At 40.9% G+C, this 18152-nt stretch overlaps 1 protein-coding gene across 1 annotated transcript in view; it reads left to right on the plus strand.

Annotated features, from left to right (window-relative positions):
* Positions 1–18152, plus strand: part of gucy2g (guanylate cyclase 2g) — a 119279-nt gene that overhangs the window by 47556 nt on the left and 53571 nt on the right. Inside the window, exons 11-15 of the mRNA XM_041209857.1 lie at positions 4015–4098; positions 4944–5048; positions 8473–8544; positions 10502–10670; positions 10767–10922. Coding sequence (XP_041065791.1) covers positions 4015–4098; positions 4944–5048; positions 8473–8544; positions 10502–10670; positions 10767–10922 — 586 coding nt within the window. The remainder of the gene's footprint in view (positions 1–4014; positions 4099–4943; positions 5049–8472; positions 8545–10501; positions 10671–10766; positions 10923–18152) is intronic.

Here is an 18152-nt window from a genome sequence, read left to right on the forward strand (position 1 = left end):
CCACACCATACCGACTGCAGCAATTCAAGATGACGGCTCACCACCACCTTCTCAAGGGTAATTAGGGATGGACAATAAATGTTTTCCTAGCTAGCAACACCCACATCTCATGAAAGAACAAAATTTTAAAAATTATAGACAAGGGCAACACCAACGATCACGCAACCAACACACATATGGTGAGGCATGTACATTGTACTTGAATGTATATTCTTCTTTCCCATTGCCTACAATAGCACCAGTAAAATAACAGGCAATTTACTCCATTCTCAGAATACTAGCTTGCGATTATTTTCTCACACTTATTATATAGTTAACTTTCATTGGTTCACTGTATCCCATGTGATTGATATTCCAGTGATAAACAGATCGCCTGAGGTTATAATGGGCTATGGAAGACAAAATTGAATATTGAATATGTTTAAATTATTCTCACATTCTGTATGTCAACATATCTGCCAAATTACTAAAAGGACTAGCGACATAATCTGCAGTGGAGCACTCTATCACTAATATGCCCAAAAATTTCATTGGATCGGATGGCTTTATCAGATCATAACAATTGAACGATTATATAGAGTCAAACGTCATTCTCATTGTGAAAATACAATGTGCAGGAAAAGAAAGCACTTTGCTGTGAAAGACAGGCTGGAATCGTGTCAGTGCTGTTTGACAACCAAATAGTTTCTTGTTGACTCATGTTGCCCATGTTTATTCAATTCTAACCATTTGATAGACTGCTTGGCATCTACAATAGGCTGAAACAACTTCGAGTCCACACATGTGGAAATCTAGGCCTGGATTTTCTGGTCCCATTGCGGGCAGGACCCGCCGCGGGTGAGGCACCCCCAGCAGGAAACTCATTGACTTTGGCGGGACTGGAAGATCGCGGCGGTGGGTGGGTGTGGAAAATCCCGCCCCCAGAAACTGCTGTCAGTGATTCTATAGCCAGAATCTTGCCTTGCAGCTGTGGAGGCTGGGAAAGTAGTGGAAAATCCCACTGAGACAGCTCTCAGAAGTGGTCCCGCCTCTGGGCGAGTTTGCCAGAGGTTGGTCTGCTATGGGAATCAGTAACCTTCTCCGTGGAGGTAGGCAGACAACCAAAATTAAAGCGCCATCTAAGGGCCATTATCCTGCACTGATGGAACTTTCAGGAGCCTGGCAGCGATTTGGAAGCTGTAATCTTGATGGAAATGTCTGAGGGCATCAGAACCTGCTCTCCATGCCCTTTGACAGAGACGGAAGGCTGAAACAGCCATAGTCTTAGCCGAAAGCATTCTTGTGGAGGGGAACTGATGGCCTTAACAGCTCTGGGCCCTCTTTGCTATGGAGCCATTTGTGTCCATTTGAGATCATCTCCGTTTTGAGGTACCCTCACATTCATCTTCTGTCTCAGCGGCACCCACCTCTCCCAGTGAGGCCTTCTACTGGTCAGTCCTGCAGGCCCTCTCATTAGGCTTTCCTCATCCCTGTTCTATTAGTCAGTGAACATGGAGGTGGCCTGTTAATTGCGGAACTCCCCTAAGATTGCAACACTCTGCAGACATCAGGCACTACTGGGGTTGGGGCCTAGAAATCGTCTTGACCTTCAGTTATTTTCTAAGTTCACCAGATTCCAGCCTTTGCTTCCCCACAGGTTTTTCTGCTGAAATCCCTGTGGCCTGCAATGAGAAATCACTGCCAAGAACCTGCCCTTTTATGTAGCTAGTCTTGCTGTAAAATCCCTTGAAAAAGTAGCACTTGGTTGGATGAGGTGCAACTGGATTTTTAATGGTGCACTAAGTTTGCTGAACAAGCCCTCTGGCCGTGAAAAACTAATTTTGTTTTTGTGAAATGTCAAATTTCTGCATTATGATAAAGGAAATTCCACATATTTCTAAAATTTATTTTGAAGTTTATTTACGATATTTCAGCTACTACCTTACTCCAAAGTCTGTTTGTTTTCTCTAAAATATTAAATGATACTAAAAAGAGAAGAGATTCAGTGACTTTTATTTCCTCATTTGCTGTTAGTGAGTGAGAATACTTCAATGTGATTGGTTGCTTATTGCATTTGGTGACATCAATGTCACTGGACTCGCGGAGATCCCCTTGACTTGGCGCCAGATTTAAACTGAGGTCTGGAAAAGGGAAATCCACAGCTCGGAGATGGCTAGGCTTTCGCGGGCAGCTTTCTTTGGTGTTAGTACTGAGCGCTGACACTTCACTGCTGTCCAACAAAATGTGGTTCGTCAGGGGTAATTTTACCCCCAAAATGGGCTTGAGTCAGGTGAAAAATCCTAACCCAAACCCGCCTCTAACCCACCCAGCTCTGGCTTTAACAGAAGTGGGAAGGTGGGCAGACGACCAACCCACTCCAAGGAGGCTGGTTGGTACCTTAAATATGCTAATGGGTTGTGAACCTCATTGTTATTCAGCATTAACAGGGCTTTTGGAGCCTCAGGAAATCCAGCAGCTGCATCCAGGTGAGGATTTACTTAGCAGGCCAGGAGGTAAGTGAGTTTATACCTATCTGTTAGATCCACTATGCCTGCGGAGGAACCTTTGTGATCAGGAACACCCTCTCATGATCATTCTCACCAGGTCTCCAATTGCCCTGCCCCAGTCCTCCAATTTCATCAGCTACCCACCACCCCCACCACCAACCCCACCACCCGCCCCCCCCCACCACCCCCCCCCCTCCCCCAACCACCACAAGCTTCCAACCAACACCTGCCCCCCCCCATCCCAGTCTTGCATGCATGCTTCCAAATTCCCTTCCAGGTCTCCATTCTCTCCCCAGGCCTCTGATTTACTCCTCCAGATTTCCCCACCCTCATGTCTCCAATTCTCACCATCAAAGATCTTCTTTATTTGGAAATTTCCTTAACAATAAATCAGTATAATGATGTCTAGTACCAGTATCTGACCCCACCCCACCAACTCCCCACTTCATTTTTGGCAGCAATCCCCCTGCAACACCCCCCTCCCCACCCTCGCCACACCCCCCCCCTACAACACCATCCCCACCCAGGTTTTAAAACTTCACATTCCAATTCTGATATTCCCTTGATTTTCTGCCCCATCCACTCCTGACTGGTCAGGTAGGTAACAATCCAGTGTATTATCTCAGCTCCATTGTGCATAACATGGGACACAGTGTCACCTACAGGCACAATGCCTTTGGCATTTTATAATGCACTCAACAATTTTAACAATATAATTTACTAATAATATTGTTCTCATGAATTCAGATACTGGTACTAGACATCATTACACTGATTTATTGTTAAGGAAATTTCCAAATAAAGAAGATCTTTGATATCATACAAGTCATTATTATAGTGTGTTCTTGGTTCTGATACAGCGTACCTACTCTCCTTATTGCCTGAAATGTTTGATCGATTCTAGGCACTTTAGTGACCAACCCCATGTCGAATCTATCACCTGTGAAAAATCCTCCAAACATACCACCTTGTACAAAAGTCCAAAATTATCTATAGGAGTGAAGGGGCTACCTTGAAATTTCCCAGGAATGGATGCATTAGCATGTGGCATGAATGGAGGGGCATGTGGGAGAATCAATATTTGGACAAAGTGTGTGCAATTTTATATATTCTGCCTACATTTCTAGCCGATAAATGTTATAAATATCTTTGCCCCCTCTTGTAATCTGGGAATATCCTAAAGGTAGTCTGTCAAGATGCACAATACTGGTGAGGATATCACTTACACTCTCAGTGGATTCTACAAACTTAAAGTCTCACACCAACAGAGATTCCCAGGATGTAGTAGAGCCCCTCCATTTTCCACTGAAGACAATGCAATGCAGCAAGTTTAGTGTCACACTACATCAACTGCCCTCCAGCATTTACTTAGCTTGCATGATCTGTAATTCAAACACTGGTTCATAATTACAGTGAGATTTCATCAGAAAACCACCTAGTCAAATTGCTAATCCATGGAAAGGAAATTTGCTGAAAATAAACAAGACTTGATTACTGCTGTGGTACTCATTCATTTCTGCTATGACAGGGAAATTACGTAGCCGTTATGTATCTTGACGGATCAACATCTCCCGATATGAGCAAGCAATCAATACTACAAGAACTGCAGATGGTATGACAAATATGGTTGCAGCTACATTACTTCTCAGAATAGGTTTAAAAACTATTAGTTATATACACTTTAAGAATTGCTTTTTTATTTTTTCTACCTTTTCTCTCCTCCTTTTCCAAGATGCTGACTCTCACTAGGCTCTAGTTCCTCAGGTCCCTACAGCCCTAAGCCCAAGTGATTGTTCCATATGCATATGCTTAAGCAGTGAGTGCTGGCAGTCTATTCCTTCAAGACTGGTCCTGTCCTCCCCTGATCACTAAGGACATGCACCATCCTACAGGGATCCCTGGACAATGCTCAGGAGCAGTAACCCTGGCTTCTTTCCTGATCCACAGTTTACGAGTGCTGTGATTGCCAGTTGTGACTTAACTTCAGCCTCCCCTGTTTGAGCTCAGCTAACCCAGCATGTAAAGGCATTGCTGACTGGAAACTGTAACACAGCCCCTTTAGTAACGTCACAAATTAAATATTCTTCAGGAATCTTAAAATATATATAGTTTTGTGCAAAGGACAGTCAAAAAGAAGCACTGCATATGATTAAGTATATAAGAAATAGCTGCAGGATTAGGTCACATAGCTCCTTGAACCTGCTCCACTGTTCAGCAATATCTTCTTTGTCAAATCCACTGTTCCTGCCCTAATCCCATTTGTCTGAAACTCTTAATGTTCCAAGATTTTCTTTCTTTAAGACTGAGATTGATCCATTTTTATATACTGTATACTGAGCAGTTTGGATGCAAGATTTTCACTGCTACATGTTTATTGACTCAGATATGATCATTTGAAGAAAAAACATACATTCAGTTTTAAGATACGTCTAACCGAATTATTAATGTTGGTTCCAGATGCGAGAACTAAGACATGAAAATCTAGTAACTTTCTTTGGTATATGTATAGACGCACTACAAAACTGTATCATTTCACAATACTGCAAAAAGGGAAGTTTAAAGGTAAGCTGATTGAAATAAAATAATGTGGAATCACTGAGTATTCTCAAATATGTGTCATACTTTATCAGCTTATTACCTGTTCACAGAGATTGAGATCATCTGTTCAGTTGCCTCTATTGCTCCTCTTTAGGCTTCCCCATGCCCTACCTCTGAACCCACACCTTTCGCCAGTTTCTCTTTCCGTATCCTCTCCAAGCTCATCTTGTCTATAAGATCTGCTGACTGCCTGCTCTCTTAACCCTCTTCCCATTAGACTGCTCCCATTTTGGCTCCCATGTGAGTGGTTCCCTTTCCACATTAGCTGACCTCTCCCTTTCAAAACCACCATCATCAACCCCCTCAAAAGCCCCCCTCATTGACCCCTTTGTCCTTGCAAATTACTACCACATCTCCAATTTTGATACTTCTTGAAAATGTTTGAGTGTATTGTTGCGTTCATGCCCAGTATTCCTGCTCTGGTTTTGTCTCTTCAGTCATACTTACTGTCATAAACCACAGAACTGAAATGGTTCTCACCAAAGAAACAAATGACATTCACTAGGACTGTGACTGCAGTGTATTATTTATGCCTCCTTGTTGACCACGATCTCTCTGCAGCCAATGACACGGTTGAATGGACCATCACCCACTGCCTCTGCCATGCCCACTCCTCATTGCGTTCCTTCCTGTCAGGCTCACTGGGATTTCCCTCACTTGATTCCATTCTTACCCACCTGATCATAACCAAAGTATCTTCAGTAATACATTCTTATGTCACCTTTCGTGACATCTTCCGCAGACATAGGGTTAGCTTCCTCATATAGGCTGAGAGGCCCAGCTCTTCTCTTCACCAACTTTCTTGACTCCACCACTTCCTCTGTACTTCCCGACTGTTAATCTAATATTCGGTATTATCTGTGCTGAAATTTCCTCTGGTTAAACATTATGAAGGCTGAAGCACTGACTTCAGCTTCCACAACCAATTCCATTCCCCTCCCTGCCCATTGTCTCAGGTTAAATCCAGCTGGTCACAATCTTAGCATTCCATTCAGCCTTGACTAGTTATCCTCTGCATCACAAAGACTGTCATACTTCCAAGGGGAGATAGTGGTATTGTCACTAGACTGGTATTCCAGTGACCCAGGGTAATGCTCTGGAGACCTAGGTTTGAATCCCACCACCATGACATATGGTAAAATTTGAATTCAATGCAAAAAAAAATCTTGAATTAATAAAGTCTGATGATGACCATGAAACCATTGCTGATCATTATAAAATCCCACTTAGTCTGGCCTACATGTGACTGCAGACCCACAGCAATGTAGTTGACTTGTAAATTCCCTCTTAATGAGGGCAATTAGGGATGGCCAATAATACACCCATATTCAATAAACAAATAATAATATTACCTGACTCTGGTCCTGCAGCAGCCCAGCTACTATAGAAGGCTTTCATCCAGGCACAACTATTCCATTTGTCATCTTCCATACACTGCACTTCATCCAAAACTCTGCTGTTGTATCCTACCAGTTCCTACTCACTTCTTACTCACTTACATCGTATCCTGGTATTCCAACAGCTCCAACTCATAATCCTCATGCTTGTGTTTAAATTCCTTCAGTGCCTTTCCACTCCTTACCTCTATAACTTCCTCCGGTCCTATAACAACCTCAAACTCTCCTTTGTTCAGACTCTAAGCCTCTTGTGCACCTGCTGTCCCTTTATCCCACTATTGGCAGTTGTTGTCATAACCATTTAGGCCCTACACTCTGGAAATCCCCCCCTAAACCCCTCTGCCTCTCCAGCTCCCTTTCACCCTTTAAGATCCTCCTTAAAACTCATCACTTTGTCATTTTAGTCTTCTTCTTCATATCTTCTTCTTTGCCTCAGTGTCCATTTTTGTCTAGTTTCAGCTCTGGTGAAGTACCTTGGGATGTTTTATTTTTGAAAAGAACACTCCTGATTTTCTTTCTTGTTGGGTAGCACATTTGTCTCTGAATCACAAAGTTTTGGGTTCAAGTCCCACTTCAAGGCTTGAGCACAAAAATTAAGGCTGACACTCCAGTGCTGTGCTGAGGGAGCATGTTGCACTATTTGAGGTGCTGTCTTTCAGAAAACACATGCGAACATACGACTTAGGTGCAGGAGCAGGCTGTTTGGCCTTTCAAGCCTGCTCCACCATTCAATAAGATCATGGCTGATCTGATTTTAGACTCAACTCCACATTCCCGCCTAACCCAATAAATTTTCAATACCTCATGGTGCTATTTCAAAGAAGAGCAGAGGGCTTCTCCCTGGTGCCCTGGTCAATATTTAGCCTGGCATCAATTAACATAACAAAAATCAGATTATCTGGTCATCATATTGCTGTTTGTGGGAAATCGTTGAGCACAAATTAGCTGCCTCGTTTCCTACGTTACAGTAATAACACTTCAAAAAGTGCTTCATTGTCATGAAACGTGCTATATAAATGTAAGCCTTTCTTACTTTCCAGGCTGTTTGTGAGTGTTTGCTATTGGTTCCTTTGAGGACCGCTGCACACTACCTGGCACAAATTTTGGTGGAGCAAGCACAGCGCTTACTCTGCCCATTAGTACCGCAAAATTGTATTTGGTGTCCTATGCATACCATTAAGTTCCCGATTTGCATATTATAAGCAACTTTCCTGTTATAGGTGGGCACTCTGACCACCCACCTCAAGGCCCTTTCTAAGATGACAGCAACTAAGGCAGCTGAGTGAACACAACATTAAGTGATTCAACATCATTTTCAGACCATTTCAGCCCTGTTTACACCAGATGGAGAGATTTAAAACCAGCTATAGTATGGCAGTACCTTTAAGCAAAGTTGCCCATTGAAAATGGTACTTGAAAATGTGTTTAATTGGGAACACTTAGGCGCCTTTCTGCTATGGGTCAATACTGTGGAATGTATATCTTTTATTGCTGCTTTCTCATTCCACTGGAGGAAAATTGTATCACAGGGTCCGGATGCCGGATGATCACCACCTGTAAGTCATAGCAAGTTGCATTTATTCAGCACGTGTAACATTATTAACATCAAAAGTCATTTCACAGATGTGCATGCAACACTGAACTATGTGAAAATACTACAAACATCTTCCACGTTAGAGAAGTTAAAGGAGTGATTTTTTTTGAGTGGCATTAACATTGAAATATAAAATTAAGTGATGTAGTTTGTGGGACGTTGCGACTTTAAACAAAAAAACCCTCAGGATTCAGGCAAAATCACACCATCCAGTTGTGTGTGATCAAGCATCTGGCAAGGACACTTGTCCATTCATAGCTGCAGCTAAGCTTTCAACATTTGGCGTTATTTTCGTCCAATCACAAAGGTGAATGTAAAAGTCAGCACATGGTTATAAGGGAGAATAATCTGTCACTGAATATATTCAATACACAAGTATTCAATTTTCTTTCACCAGGATATCCTGAAAAACACAGATTTTAAACTTGACTGGACTTTCAAGCTCTCACTTGCTTATGATATAGTAAACGTAAGTACCTTGGAGCAAGATTAGATATTTTGAAGGTAACAAAGTACATATTAGTTGTGATATCCAATATAACCATTCATGATGGGAATGGAATTTAAAACACAATCTAATATTTTGATTAAAAGTCATGTAAGTTTGAAATACAATTTTTGGGTTCAATTGGCTAGATTTTACACTCCCCCTCCCCCTGCCGGGCATATATCCGGCAGGGAGGCACATAAAATACAAGAGGTGTCCAGCCCACGAACTTTCCCCCCACTCCTGAGCTGTCCCCCATAATATTCTGGGTGAGTGGATGCCAGTCCACTCGCCATATTTAAATAAATAATTAAAGGTCAATTGTGCTTGTTACCAAGCCAATTGACTGGGATATTACACTGCCCATACCATGACATGGTTGGTTGTGGGCAGGCGGGCAGGAGTAGACAGTCCATTTTTGAGGCCAAGTTGGAAAATGGTGGGAAGGAAGGGGGCACATCATTTGAGGGGTTTCCTGTGAGCATTGAGGGCACTCCCTCAAGATTTTACACCCTCTCCCTCCATTCCTGGCTGACTTGCTAACCAATCAGTACCTCTTTTCTCATGCAATATAATTGTTGTTCCCTTTGACATTTGGCATTCTTGTGTCTGTCCTGATAAGTAAAGATGAAAAGCTTTGATAGCATGTCTCTTTTATCAGCAGTGTTTATGTTTTTTTCTGATTTACAGCATTCAGCTTTTTTTTCTTTTTATCTACTACAATGGCCCACTCATGAAAATGCACCCTGACTCTGCACCCATCCTCTGTAATTTATCTGAATCTTGTAATATGATATTTCACTTTTAATGCTCCACAGGTCACTGCTGCTCAAGAGCCAAGTATCAGAATGCAATTGAAATCATACTGAGTGATAAAAAGATTACACATAACAAGAAGGAAATGTATACACATTCTGACACCTAGCCTATGCCAGATTTAATAAATCTTAAATGATTTTCTTCTCTACAGTGCTTTATGGAGGTTGCAGCAGTGTTAATGAAAGTTAAAGACAATTTGGTGGTGCTCAGCCACCATGTTAATGCAATCTCGACATCATCCTTGGATTATTTGCATTTATCAAGTATAGATAGAATATAAAAACAAAGGGATCATGCTGGAACTTTATAAATCCCCATCACCTTCTCAAGGATGATTAAGGATAAGCAACAAATGCTGGCCTTGCCAATGACATCCACATCCCATGAAATAATAAAAACAAATCACTGATTAGACCTCAGCTGGAGTATTGTGCCTAATTCTGGCAATCACCCGTCAGGAAAGAAGTGAAAGCCTTATAAAGGTAACAGAGGAAGTTTCCAGAACGTTACCAAGAATGAGGGAATTCAGTTCTGATGAAGGTTTAGAAAAGTTCAGATATTTCTGCCTGTAACCGTGATGATCAAGAGGTGACCTAATAGAGGTTTTCAAATGGTGAGAGGTTTTGATACGGTAGCGAGAGACTACCTATTCCCTCTGATGAGTGGGTCAATAACGAGAGATCATAGATTCAAAACCACAGGCAAAAGATTGAATGTGGAGATGAGGATTTTTTTTTCTTATGAGAACTGGAACTTCGCAAGAAAGCAAAAGCTGAATCCATAAATAATTTTAGGAGGGAGCTGGACATGCACTTGAGAATGAGGAACTCACAGGGTTACAAACGAAAAGCATGAATGTGGGGCTAGGCACGACTGTTACTTTTATAGCAAGCACAGGCATGATAGGTTGAATGGCCTCCTTCTGTGATGTAAATTTCTCTGCTTTCTAACCAGTATTTTATTTATTAATTTTGGCTACAACTTTGGATCTTACCTCAGATTTTCTCAGGTTCAGTGTTGTTGGTCACAATTAAATGAAACTGTTGTTATTAAATATCTCAGAGTAAAGGCAGGAGAGAAGATAGTGCCAAAGCTAATGATTTTTAAAATTTTGATCTAGGGAATGATATTTTTACATGACAGTCCACTGAAGTCTCATGGTAATTTAAAACCTAAAACGTGTCTGGTAGACAGTCGGATGCAAGTAAAGATATCAGGATTTGGCCTGTGGGAGCTGCGATATGGATCCAAAAGGGAAGTGATCACTGCAGAAGAGATGCACTATGAAGGTATATTCAATCACTGTTATACAGCGGTTAAGAGAAAGCTTGCATTCAGGAATTTGCTATCTATTTTCCACACATATTCAATTTATCTTCTTGCAGAGCTGTACTGGACTGCTCCAGAACTGTTGCGACTCAATGAATATCCATTGAATGGAACACAGAAAGGAGATGTATACAGTTTTGCCATTATTATAAGAGAGCTGCTGTATCATGGGGATAAGGGGCCCTTCCATGATTTTCAGATCAACTCAGAAGGTAAAACATTGATTTGTATCAATTGTTATGATTTATCTTCCTTCCTTCTCCTCATTCTCTTTCTCCTCCGCCTCTTTCTACTCTTCCTCTTCCTCTTCCTCAGCTTGCCACTGTATAGCTGGTAGCAATGGTAAGGTTTCGCACTATATATCCTGATCAAAGTAAATTTTGAGATGTAATGCAACCAAAATGATGCGATTGCAGTCAATGATACCCTGCACCCTTAAGAAGCCTGCAATCCTTGAGGAAACACATACTTGCGTCAGTTGCATCTCTCTGGCAAGAGACAATGAAACGTATGGAGCTCTCTTTTGAAATACAGATCCTGATACCCACTCTGCTAAGTACTGCAGGGCTCCCCAGAGTGCTCTAAACAATAGAAACGTTGTTTAAGCACTCTAATGGTCATGTGGCGGCATGGCTTTCGTTATATGCTTGCTGCCCATGAAAATGGCACACCAGAATCAAGAACCATGATGTCAAAGGATTGCAGAGTAGCCACCTTCTGTTTTGTCATGGTGTTTCAATTGCAGATGGTACAGAGGACTGGCACTGAATGAAGGCATCATGACTGCTGACAGGATAAGGGCATTGACTTGTATGATACATAGGATTTAGGAGCAGGAGAAGGCTATTCAGCCCTTCAAGCCTGCTCCGCCACTCACTGAGATCATGGCTGATCTGGTTGTGGTGTCAACTCTACTTTCCTGTCTACCCCACATAACCCGCGACTCCTTCATCTATTAAAGAGCTATCTAATTCAGCCTTGAATAAATTCAATGACCCAGTCTCCACTGCTTTCTGGGGAAGAGAATTCCACAGACTAACAGCCCTCTGGGAGAAAAAAATTCTAATCATCTCCATCTTAAAAAGGAGACCTCATTCTTAAACTATGTCACCTAATACTAGTCTTCCGCACAAGAGGAAACATCCTCTCAAAGCCACCCTATCAAGTCCCTTCAAAATCTTTATGTTTCCATAAAATTACATGTCATTCTTTTGAACTCCAGTGGGCCCAACCTGTTCAACCTTTCTTCTTAAGATAACCCCTTCATCCCAAGAATGAGTCAAGTGAACCTTCTCTGAACTGCTCCTAACACAATTTTATCTTTTATTCAAATAAGGAGACCAAAACTGTACACAGTACACCTGATATGGTCTCACCAAGGCCCTGTACAGCTGCAGTAAACCTTCCCTACTTTTATATTCCATTTCCCTTGCAATAATAACCAACATTCCATTTGCCTTCCTAATCACTTGCTGTACCTGCATACTAACTGTTTGTGATTCAGGCACCAGGACACCCAGATCCCTCTGTATCACTGAGTTCTGCATTCTCTCTCCATTTGAATAGTGCACTATTTTTCTATTCTTCCTGCCAGGGCAAGTTCAAATTTTCCCACATTAAATCCATCTGCCAAATTTTTGCCCACTCTCTTAGCCCATCTATGTCCCTTTGAAGACTCTCTACCTCCTCTTGACAACTAACTTTCCTACCTATCTTGGTGTCGTTGGCAAATTTAGCTACCATACATTCAGTCTCCTCATCCAAATCATTGATAGAGATTGTAAATAGTTGAGATCCCAGGACTGGTCCCTCTGGCACTTCACTAGTTAAAGGTTGCCAACCCAAAAAAGTCACATTTATCCCTACTCTCTGCTTCCTGTTAGTTAACCAATCCTTTATCCATGCTAATATGTTACCCCCTATTCCATGTGCTCTTATCTTGTGTAGTAACCTTTGATGTGGCATTTTATCAAATGCCTTTTGGAAATCTAACTATCCCACATCTACAGGTTCTCCTTTATCTACCTTGCTTGTTACTTCCTCAAAAACTCTGATAAATTAGTTAAATACAAATTTCTTTTCACCAAACCACATAGACTCTGCCTGATCCCATTATTATTTTCTAAGTCAAAACAAAAATAGCTGGAAAAACTCAGCAGGCCTGACAGCATCTGTGGAGAGGAATACGGTTAACATTTCGAGTCTGTATGACCCTTCATCAGAATTAATGAAATATAGAAATGTGGTGAAATACAAGCTGGTTGAGGGGGGTGGGACAGATAGAGCTCCACCTGTCCCATCCTCCTCAACCAGCTTATATTTCACCACATTTCTAAATTTCGTTAGTTCTGATGAAAAGTCATATGGACTCGAAATGTTAACTGTGTTCCTCTCTGCAGATGCTGTCAGGCCTGCTGAGTTTTTCCAGCTATATTTGTTTTTGTTTCAGATTTCCAGCATCTGCAGTATTTTGCTTTTATATTATTTTCTAAGTATCCTGCTATAACCTCCTTAATAATACCCTGCATATCATTGCATAGCAGTTGGACATTGAAGGGTGGAATCCCTTCTGGTTGAATTACATCTCAAAATTTACTTTGGCGTCTGCAAAATGATGCAATTGCAGTCAATGATACTCTGCACCCTGAGGAAACCTGCGATCCTTGTGGAGATACATGCTTGCGTCAGTTGCGTCTCTCTGGCAAGAGACAATGAAACGTATGGAGCTCTCTTTTGGAATACAGATACTTTCAGCCTGCTAAGGGCCCTTCTCCCTCCCTCTTCCCCTCCTCTTCCCTCTTCCAGAAGCTTTTGTCTATCCTGTACATTCTCCCAGCCATGTTACAGGCCAAAGGGGTGCAAACTACTGCACCAATGTTTGGGAGTAAGTGTTTTGTGAAGAAACCTACCCTCCCCTGTAGAATTCAGTCATTTTCAACAACTCTAAGAACCACCAAACACTTTTACAATTGTAGCAAACGTTAGTAAAGATCTGTCAGCAACTAAGTTGAAAACAGTGATTATCCCTTTAAATAGAGCTGGAGGAGAGTTGCCTCCCTGCCACTAAACACATGTGTAGCTGGCGTGTTTAAGAGATGCCGTTACTTGGAGCATTGAGCTCCAAATTGGCAGCATGGATGTCAAAACAGCATCACGCACCGATTGACAACACAATCTGCCAACTCTGCATTCTTCCAATGGACGCTCCTTGAAAATGTGTTACTAGCCTCATCAAGGTCACACCAGGCACAACTCATACTAGAAGTGTGCGCGCATGCTGCAGATGTCAGTTTGAAGTCAAAACAGCACTCAGTGTTTTAAAAAAAATCAGGCACTACAGTGTTGAATTTCATGGCCACCCTGTTTGGTGTAGGGCACAGTAACCATTGGAGTCCATGGAATTAATTCTGAATCCCCTATGTTCACATCAATATTGAGGGGACTACTCACTGCAAGTACTCAGTGACTGTGAAACTGAATAATATGGCTAATCATGCATTGCATTCCATCTCAAGGGCAAACAAGTTGTTGGAAATCTGTAGAGATTATCCATAAAGCCAGAGCTGGAATATCATGTGATATTTTGGATACCTTACCATCACATTTATAAGATAGAGCAGGTTCAAAAAAGAGCAACAAGAATAATTGCAGAATTCAAGGTATAGATTTTGAAGACAAACTCACAGAAATGAACTTTCTTCTTTAGAAAAATGACTGAGAGGGGCACGGACATGGCTGTACAATGCAGGATATAAAGTGAGGCAGATATTCTGAAGCTATGGTTAAGATAACCTTGGTGGTGAGAAGGGAGGGAGAATCCTAATCTGAACCTTTCTACAGGAAGTTAAATGGATTGGGTAGAGCCCACGATAGAGTGTTTATATATGCTGTGTGAATAAGTGGGTTTGAAGACAAATAGCCTTTTCTCAATACATCTTTTCTTATGGTGTTATACTACAGACAATTTACAGACTTCAAAATAACATGTTGCCCCAGACTACCACTGGAGAAGAGTGAAGGCAGGTGAGGGGGTTTAAGGTGGGGGACTGGAACCAGTGTTCATTCAGTGGATGAAACCTAGCAGTCCTGTGTTGTTTAGTGACAGAGAAAGAGAATTCAAATTCACCAGCATAACGCAAAAAAAAAAATTGCAATATCGGTTCCATAAAAACGTATGAGCAGAGTTACTACTCAACATAGAACAGCAGTGAAGTGGTTCAGTTTGTGTCTGTGTGTCTACATATTGCTGACCTTGGGGCAGTTGAGAAGAAGTAGAGAATTGTTGTGAGGTACTTGAGTACACAGGGAGTAAAACTGTGAAGTTGACACTGCTTTTTTGCATCCTCTAGTGGAGATTGATAACACGGCTGTGATAGAAGTTTGGGAACGTGTCATTACATTGCTACCTGTACTGGAGAATGATGTTTGCCATAGCACAAATGTAAAAAGAAAATGGAGAAAAAATGGAAAAATAGGTTCAGGTTTTGAACAAAAAAGTAGAAATTTAAGAATTAAGATAAATTAATATATATTATTATAATAATATATTTAATATATATTAATATAATAAAATAAATATAAATTCTATGGGAGCAAAATAGGTAAGAGAGGAAAACAGACAAAGGTTTGAAAGATTTACTGATGTGTTTTGTCACAGAATTACCTATAAAGGTAAAGATACTCAGAACTGTCAACTGTTGTGTTTTCTAAATGGAGTTACATGTTTTGTTCTGAAGTTCTAAGTTTTTTAATAGTATGAACTTTATGTTAAAATAATTAAATCAGATGTGTAAGTTTTACACAGGTGCTATGATTTCTTCTAATTTATTTGTCATTCTGAATGAAGAGTAACATTTTGACAATCTAAATCACCAAAATATAATCTACTATAACCTGATCAACTAATAATCCAGAGAACATGTGTTCAAATCCCACTGTGGCAGTTTCAGAATTTGAATTCAGAGTTTTTTTTTAAAAGATCTGGAAATATAAAGCTGGTACCAGTAAAAGTGATCATGAAGCATTGGATATTGTAAAAACTCAACTGGCACACTAATGTCCTTGAGGGAAGGAAAGTGTCATTCTTAACCAGTCTGTGATTCCTGTTCCACAGCAATGTGGTTGAGGCTTAACTACCTTCTGAAGTGGCCCTAGCAAGCCATTCACTAGTATCAAACCACTCACTGTCTTGTGAGGGTGTTGGTAATAGAATGGTGTCTCTTAAAGGAGTCTTTGTAGTCATCAGTAGATAACAGCAAGTCTTTATTAACTACTTGTAACTATATACATATATACAGTAAAGGGTACAGCAAGGAGCTATCTCCATGTCTAGGTCTTCACACATCTCTGCTCAACACCAAGCTGATCCTAGGTCTGGGTCATGCGCCTTCTTACATCACAGTGAGGGCAGTATTGTACTCAGTCTCACATTAATTCAGTAAGTGCCAGACCCTTATACTACACAAGGCAACAAAGAATGATCAATAAATGCCAGCCTTGCCAATGATGCCTACATCCTGCAAATAAATTAAAGTAAGTGAACATAGGAGTGGGCCATTCAGCCCCTTGTGCCCTGTTCTGCCATACAATTCGATCAATTCCTTTTGCCCACCTTTATTTGATACCTCTTGATTTCCTTATTTTAAAAAAATCTATCAAATCAGTCAATTTTCAATTGACCCAACTCCCACAGCGCTTTGTTGGGAGGAGGGGGGTAGGGGGTTGGGGTGGGGGGGGGGGGAGGGGGCATGGGGGTGGGCAGGGTGTTGTACGACACTGTGTGAAAAAACACTGCTTAATTGCTTTCCTAAATGGTCCAGCTCTAATTTCATTCCTGATTCCCTGACCAGAAGAAATAGTTTTTTTTCACATCTAAACTTTTGAACGCATTTATTATTTTAAACATCTTGATTAGATCACCTCTCAATCTTTTAACTCAAATTAATACAGGCAAATTATGTACAACCTGTCCTCATAATTGAATCCTTTAACCCCGTTACCATTCTTGGAAATTTGCATTCTATCCCTCCATAGCCACTGTATCCTCCCTGTGGTTCAGTTTATAAGCCGGGCTGAGTACTCCAGATGGGTTCAGTTGTTCAAAGCCTTGGTCAAACTCCATCTGGAGTACTGCATTCAGAGGAACATTCTGACTGAGGGATTGGGAAATAGCTTAGGATTGGAAAACAAGGAATAATGTAGAAATATAATAAAACTATGACTTTGCTGCTCAAGTTTAGTTTTCCTTTAATAATGAAGACAATATAAGTAATGCGATATACTATTTAGTTAAACATCAAACATAACTTGGGACTGTTGTAGGCTTGAGTTACATGCTACATAAAAAGGAAAGTAAACCAAAGCTAAACAAAATCAATTACAGACTCTAAACTGGGGACCATAACAATTACATCTACAAGGCATCCCAGGAACACAATATCCTCTAGTATGTGCTTAGAGTCTTTACACTGGGCTTTATATAGTCTAGGCTTGGATGTTCCAGTATTGAATTATGAGGACAAACCATTGAAAGACATTCTACTGAATTGTCTATTTGTTTCATTTATTAAGAAACTATGTGAATGGTTGTGTCACCTAGACTCTGAAACATTGAGAAGATTAGAAGGTAAATTAAGTGAAGGTTGGATGACACCAAGCTTGGGCTTCCCTAAATTACAACAGTGACTACACTTCAAATGTACTTCATTGGCTATAAAACTCTTTGAGATGTCCGGTGGTTGTGAACAGTGCAAGTCTTTCGTTAAAAGCTGTAGGCTGTAGAAAACCACAAGATCAATAGTGGTAATAAGTTAAGCATGATGAGTCTTACTTTCAATACAGTGAAGATGTGGGTTAGAAAAAAATTGTGAAGGCCAATATAGTTGTAATTTAAAATAGAAAGAAAGTGGAAGGTTTAAAGGAGAATAGCTTATAATTCCAAGGAAGAGAAAGTTGTGAAATGTGTTTCTTGAGAAGGATGAAGCGGGTCAGTTGGCCCACAATGAAGAGCAATAAAGAAGTTCTCAAGGTAGTGGAGGAAGAAAGGTTGTTAGTGAATATCATCAAGAAAAAGCAACAAAGTTGGATTGGCCATATTCTAAAGAATGAGAACTTTTTGAAGGAGGTGATTGAAGGAAGATTAGAGGGACATAAACCAAGAGGGAGAAAGAAAAAGATTAAGTTTGATAACTTGAAATTGAAAATGGGAGGCTCCCACAAGCAACTGAAGAGGAATAAGACCGCAAGGTATGGAGAAAAAGGCAGAGGACCTGCCCCTAGGCAGATCACCTCTGCTAGATTACAATTAATAAAATAGAGGGGTCAGAGATGTGAGAGTGAGTGCCAATCAGGCAAGAGCCTGATTTTTTTGTCTAGCTGAGGAAACATAAGCTGGGCAATTTCCCCACTTCTGAAACACGAGCCTGTCACCTCTGCTCATATCC

This window comes from Carcharodon carcharias, chromosome 17 (assembly GCF_017639515.1).
Source record: "Carcharodon carcharias isolate sCarCar2 chromosome 17, sCarCar2.pri, whole genome shotgun sequence".
NCBI lineage: Eukaryota > Metazoa > Chordata > Chondrichthyes > Lamniformes > Lamnidae > Carcharodon > Carcharodon carcharias.